Raw genomic sequence first — 6,566 nt, forward strand, 5'->3', positions numbered from 1 at the left:
ACATTCTCAGCATAAGAACCATAATGATGCAAGAAGGCAGTAGTTCACCACCACCTTCTTAAGAGCAATTAGTAGTGGAAAATAAATGCTGAATTTTGCAGTGACGTCCAGATCTCCAAAAGTGAGTTAATAAAAGAAACTGCCAGAACAGTTAGAATCTCCAGAGTTCTGTGACTATTACTTTGCACAGAACTTTGTGCAGTATTACTCCAGTATGTGCAAAACCTGTGCTTTTTTTTATAAGAAGAGAGTAATTGACAGGATAACGTCAGACCTGCAGGGTAGTGCATGAATGCCGGTGTGCATGGACTTGGCTGAGTGAAGATACCCACCCTCCCTCACTGACAATGGGTCATGCAGGATTGTTCAATACAAATCCTTGGCTAGATTGGAGACCACAATCTTTCCAAAGCACCTTCTATCACCACAGGAGAAACACTGAGAAGCCTCCTGCAGAATCAGTGACCCATTGCCAGCCTCACCCAGTCAGTGTCAGTCTTCAGACTGAAGATAGACACAAAAAGCTGGAGTAAAGTGGACCGGCAGCATCTCTGGAGAGAAGGAAAGTGTGACGTTTCGGGTCAAGACCCTTCTTCAGACTGCAGACTGCTTGTACTTCACTGTAGCAGTGAGCCACAACCTTCCTTCCCTTCCAGCCCACCACCACTTGGCTCCCAGACTGGAATTCATTGGCCCTCACTCATTCCTTCCAGGACAAGTGGCCTTGAGCCTTCGCACACAGCGGTTGCCAGCTCTCTCTCTCTCTCTCTCGAGTTATCCTGAAGGACCAGTGCTCCATTTCCAACACACACCCGGGATCGGCACTGGAAAACCATCAGCTGACAGCAGAGGTCAGGAACATAGTCACTGAGCGCCAGGCTTACATGGTTCCTGAGGCACCAATCAGAACCGCCGGTGGCCAAGGGTAGGAACTCGGAGTGTCAGCTGACCGGTCAACTGGAATATGCCACAAGATGGCCGGGTGGCATTCCTGATATGTAAATCTCTCATGGTTCCATCATTTCTTGTGTGGTCTAAGAATTAACGTAAGAATTTATTTTGGTCTCTTGACATTTAAATCCTGGAACTCCCTCCCCAATAGCAACCTGGTGTGAGGGGCACAATAATAGATGTGATACAAGTCATAACCCCTCACACTCGAGTGGACACTTTTTAAAAAGGAGATGATGAGGAATTTCTTTACTTAGAGGGTAATGAATCTGTGGAATTCATTGCCACAGAATGTGGTGGAGGCCAAGTCATTAGGTATTTTTAAGGTGGAAATTGACAGATTCTTGATTAGTAAGGGTGACAAGGGTTATGGGGAGAAGGCAGGAGTTTGGGATTTGAGGGGGAGAGATAGATCAGCCATGATTGAATGGCGGAGTAAACTCAAAGGCCCAAATGGACTAATTCTGCTCCTGTGATTTATGAACATGAACTAAGGGTTTATGGCCTGTGCAAAAGGCAGGCAAACATTCCTGGGTGTTTTCTACAAGGAGGAAACTCGAGTGTAATGGGCACATCGTATGGGAATTACTGGTTTATTGGCACAATGAAGGTTGAGAAAGATGTGTTTCAATGGTACTGCCTGTATATATTATGAATTGTTTATTTTTGTAATAGAAGAGATTAGGGCGGCACAGTGGCGCAGTGGAAGAGTTGCTGCCTTACAGCGCCAAAGACCCAGGTTCGACCCTGACTATGGGTGCTGCCTGTATGGAGTTTGCACGTTCTCCCTGTGACCACGTGGGGTTTTCTCTGGCTCTGGTTTCCACCTACAATCCAAAGAGTTGCAGGTTTGAAGGTTAATTGGCTTTTGTAAATTGTTGCTAGACTGTAGGATAAAGCCAGTGTACAGGGGATCGCTAATTGGCATGGACTCGGTGGGCCGAACAGCCTGTGTGTGTGTGTGTGTGTGTGTGTGCGCATGGGCACACAAGCGAGCAGGTGCGTTTTGTGGGCGAGAGTAGGTGTCAGTGCATTAGCGCACACACACACACACACACACACACACACACACACACACACACACACACACACACACACACACACACACACACACACACACACACACACACGTGTGCTTCCCGTTCTTTGTCACTGCCTTGGTGTGGCCCTGAATCCACCCAGAGGCCAGACCAGGTGGGGCATCTGGCCTCTGCCCAAATTGCAAGGTTCAGATTCGGGATAGCGGGATCCCATAGCGGGATCCGAACCATGGATGGTTAGACCAAGGGGACAATGGCTGCACCCTCCCACTCTTTGCCTGCCCTTGTCCGCCTGGAGTTGGGAAAAGGCAGGGAACAGCAGCTTCAGATTCACTGCTCCTGTCCCTACCCTTTGGGATCATGTAGGGATTCCAGGATTTAAATGTCAAAAGTGTTTTATTGTCATATGTCACTGGGAAACAGACCAATTAAATTCTTATTTTTATTCTTAGACCACACAATAATGATGGAACCGTGATAGATTTACATATCAGCAATATGCCACTCGGCCATCTTGGGGCATATTGCAGTTGACCGGTCAGCTGACACTCCGAGCTCCTACCCTTGGCCATCGGCGGTTCTGATTGCTGCCTCGGGCACCATGTAAGCCTGGCCCTCAGTGGCCATGTCCCTGACCTCTGCTGTCAGTTGAAGGTTTTCCAGTGCTGATCCCAGGTGTGTGTAGGAAATGGAGCACTGCTCCTTCAGGATAACTCGAGAGAGAGAGAGAGAGAGAGCTGGCAACTCGGTGGGCCGGACTGTGGATGGTTAGACTGGGGGGACAATGGCTGCACCCTCCCACTCTTTGCCTGTCCTTGTCTGCCTGGAGTTAGGGAAAGGCAGGGAGCAGCAGCTTCAGATTCACTGCTCCTGTCCCTACCCTTTGGGGTCATGTAGCCAGTGCCAAGCATGGAGTTGTGTCAAGTTGAAAATGATACAAAAAGCTGGAGTAACTCAGCAGGACAGACAGCATCTCTGGAGAAAAGGAATAGTCTTTTTCTCCAGTGAGTTACTCCAGCTTTTTGTGTCTATCTACAGTTTAAACCAACAATTGCAGTTGTATCAAGCCATCCGGTCGAGGCAAGGCCACTCCGCACAGCTGAAGGGAACTCTGACTCCCACCAGCATTACAGGTCGCTCAGTTGTTTGAAATGGGCTGCACAATTTGGCGTGAAGGGGACGGGCCATCATAGCTTGGCAGAGCACAGGAAGAGCCCATCATCCTTAGAGAGGGAATCGTCCAATGGAGCTCCAGTCACCTCCTCCGTCTGCCAATGGTTCGTGTCAAAGGTTAAATGGTCTTTAACCTGTTGTTGACATCCCCATCCAAGTTCACCGTCTGAACCTGCTTCCACTAGCCCTACGGTCAGGGCTGCTGCTGGATATGGAGGGAAAGCCTGTAATTTGCCACCACTCATTGTCTTGGGTGTGGCCACAACACCAAATCCAGTTTGAGAAAACGAGAGGCAGCGTTAACAAAGCTCTGTGCAGTGGGCAGCACTTGTTTGAAGCGTTTCCTGGCAACCCGCAGCTTAACATTCAGCCCGTAACAGCTCAGATGATTCCAGCAGTGAACTGGCATCACCACTCCTGCTCGCTCCGTCGCCGGGCTGTTGTGGATCCGGGCCTCTACGAACCCGGCAACGACCCCCCTCACCTCCCCCGCCCGCTGACCTCAGAGCCATGGGTCAGCAGCCCAGCGGCACCCCGGTCCAGCTGGTGGGGTTTGTGCTGGGAGCGGTGGGCTGGATCGGAGCCGCCGTTGCCATGGGGCTGGTCCAGTGGAGAGTGTGGCACGTGAGGTCGGCAGAGGTTGACTCAGGTGTGGCATGGGTGGGCATCTGGAGGGCTTGCCTCTGCAGCAACCGGCTGACGTCCCAGCCACTCCGCCTGATGTCCTGCCAAGCGATGGGTGGAGGAGAGGCCTTTGTGCCGTGGGAGATCGCCGCCGCCCAGCCGCTGATGGGGGTAGCCGTGGTTGCCGGTGCTCTGGGGAAGGCGGCGGCCGCCTCTGGCCTGTGGAGCATCTACGTGGACAGAGGGTGGGCCGGGCTGGCCCTGGGGGCTGCAGGGTGCTTCCACCTGCTGGCTGGAGTCTGCGCCATCATCCCCGCCGGCTGGAACCTCAGCTCCGTGACTGGCAACCGCTCCATCGCCTTCCCGCCACGGTTTGGACTGCCCCGCTCCCCACAGACCCAGGAGGTGGGTGCAGGCATCTACGTGGCCATCTTCTCATCCAGCCTGCTCCTCCTGGCTGGTCTGCTGCTGCTCAGTTACACGTGTCCTCCGCTCAAGTCCAACAACAAGGTCCACCCTTCCGCCCTGGACCCATGGGACAGAAACAGCCTGGTCTCCGGGGCCACCATTTTGACGGAGAACCGCTTGCGTGCGGACAGCCTCTCGGAGTATTCCCTGGCCGGCTGTGGAACAGACAACCCGGCATTCCGGTCTGAGGAGTGCTGAGGAGGTTGGGAAGCTCCAATGAAAAACAGCAAAGCTCCATAATTCCCACACCTTGTGCCATATCTGCACCAATGAGGCGGCCTGAAGGAAAGGTTGAGTACCTGTTCAGACCAGAACACCTGAGACCTTGTGATCTGTTGGCCGGTGGTCGAAGGCGGGCCACGTGGGAATCGGAGGATGTGCTGCCAGGAACAAAGGAGGACCCAGCGTGGGGGACTGCCGTGAGGAGGGAGGGGGGCGGGGGAAGAACAATGGAGGACTGGTGGGGAGAACATAGGTGGATCTAGTGCGGGATACTTTGTAACTTTGTCAGGTCCCCTTATGTGGTGACTATTTCATTAAATCTCAAATAATTTTACTGTGACTTGCCACATGTGTCACATGTGACAAAAAAGTATTCAATTCAATTCAATTCAGTTGTTGGATTGGACATCGCTGATAAAATGTGCTTGATAAACTGTGGCTATTTTGTGTGTTCCCGGACAGAGTTCATCAAAATTAAGAAGGGTTTTGAAGGGGCAGATGTGGAAAGATGATTCCACTTATGACAGAAGGAGTGGAGAGCAAAAGCCCGAATCATAGCTGCAGGTAGTTAGGAATAACCCCAATAGGGGATGTTTGTGGAGAAGCTGGGTGAATATTGCGTGTTTGTGGAGAAGCTGGGTGAACATTTGTAGGCAGAAGGCAGCAGGGGAAAATAAAGCTGAAAACTTTCTGAAAAATACTCTCAATGGGTCAGGCAGCTGGTCAGGAGAGAGAAACAGACTCAGGAGCACAGTAGGCATGCATTAAACCAAATGGAGTGGATAATGTATTTAAATAAAATCTCCCCTCATGTTTTGTAGAAGAAAGCCAACTTATTTTTTGAATATTGTTTCTTTGACTGGGTTTGTTTATTAACTTGAAACATATAATTCAGTTGGCTATTTAATTGAGCACGACAGCTTGGAGATGGAGGTCTTGAGGTAGAACCACCTGGGCTGGTGACTAACGTGATGCCTCCACAATCCAAGCAGCGAGCAGGCAGCTGGGTTCATGTTCCCTGCCTACGTTGTTCCACTCTCGTCCACTAGAGGAGGCCCTGGAGCAGCATGAGCACAGATTGATGCCTGAATATGATGTGGATTACAAACCAGACTAATTTTGCAGTGGGGTTGATCCAAATAAAAAAATTATGTTGTCCTTGGACATCTCAGACTTTTGAAAATGTGAATTAAAAACAGGGAATCTGGTGAAAATGGGTGCCTCAGAGGGCTTGTTCAGTTCAAGTTTCTCAGGCTGAGTCCCACAGAGATCATTATCCATCCCCTCTGTAGCTACTCCAGTATCCTGCACCCAGGACTTACTTGACAGTTGATGGTGTTACAGATGATAGACACAAAAAGCTGGAGTAACTCAGTGGGACAGGCAGCATCTCTGGAGAGAAGGAATGGGTGACGTTTCGGGTCGAGACCCTTCTTCAGATACAGATGAGCTGCCCTGCAGAAGTGTGACCTGAATTTGTCAATGAGATAACATAACATAACATAACATAACATAACAACACTTTATTGTCATTCGGCACAAACACCGAACGAAATTTCAGCAGTCACAGCAAAAAAGAAAAGAACACAGGACACACGACCCCAACACAAACATCCATCACAGTGACTCCAAACACCCCCTCACTGTGATGGAGGCAACAAAACTTCCACTCTCTTCCCCCCCGCACCCACGGACAGGCAGCTCGACCCCTACCGAGGCAACCGACACGCACAGCCCCCGCAAGAGGATGGAAGGCCCCGCGGCCGAGCCGCCCCAGGCACCGAAACGTCCCGCGGCCGCACCGGGCGATGTTGTCCAGCGGCCGAGCCGCACCGGGCACCGAAACGTCCCGCGGCCGAGCCGCACCGGGCACTGAAACGTCCCGCGGCTGAGCCGCGCTGGCGATGTTAAGTCCAGCGGCCAAGCCGCGCCGGGCACTGAAACGTCCCGCGGCCGAGCTGCACCGGGCACTGAAACGTCCCGCGGCCGAGCCGCACCGGGCATTGAAACGCGCGCGCTGGCGATGTTAAGTCCAGCGGCCAAGCCGCGCCGGGCACTGAAACGTCCCGCGGCCGCACCGGGCGATGT

General features: G+C 51.9%; 1 protein-coding gene across 1 annotated transcript; it reads left to right on the top strand.

Moving 5' to 3' along the window:
- Nucleotides 1–3,674: 3,674 nt before the first annotated feature.
- cldn34a (claudin 34a) lies at nucleotides 3,675–4,454 on the top strand. Its single transcript, XM_078408590.1, has one exon. It carries the CDS (start codon nucleotides 3,675–3,677, stop codon nucleotides 4,452–4,454), a length of 780 nt encoding a protein of 259 aa, XP_078264716.1.
- The last annotated feature ends 2,112 nt before the right edge of the window (nucleotides 4,455–6,566 follow it).

Source organism: Rhinoraja longicauda, chromosome 12 (assembly GCF_053455715.1).
Source record: "Rhinoraja longicauda isolate Sanriku21f chromosome 12, sRhiLon1.1, whole genome shotgun sequence".
Lineage (NCBI taxonomy): Eukaryota > Metazoa > Chordata > Chondrichthyes > Rajiformes > Arhynchobatidae > Rhinoraja > Rhinoraja longicauda.

Excerpts from the sequence above, each read along its gene's own strand:
- cldn34a (XM_078408590.1), top strand. The coding sequence starts at position 3,675 with ATGGGTCAGCAGCCCAGCGGCACCCCGGTCCAGCTGGTGGGGTTTGTG.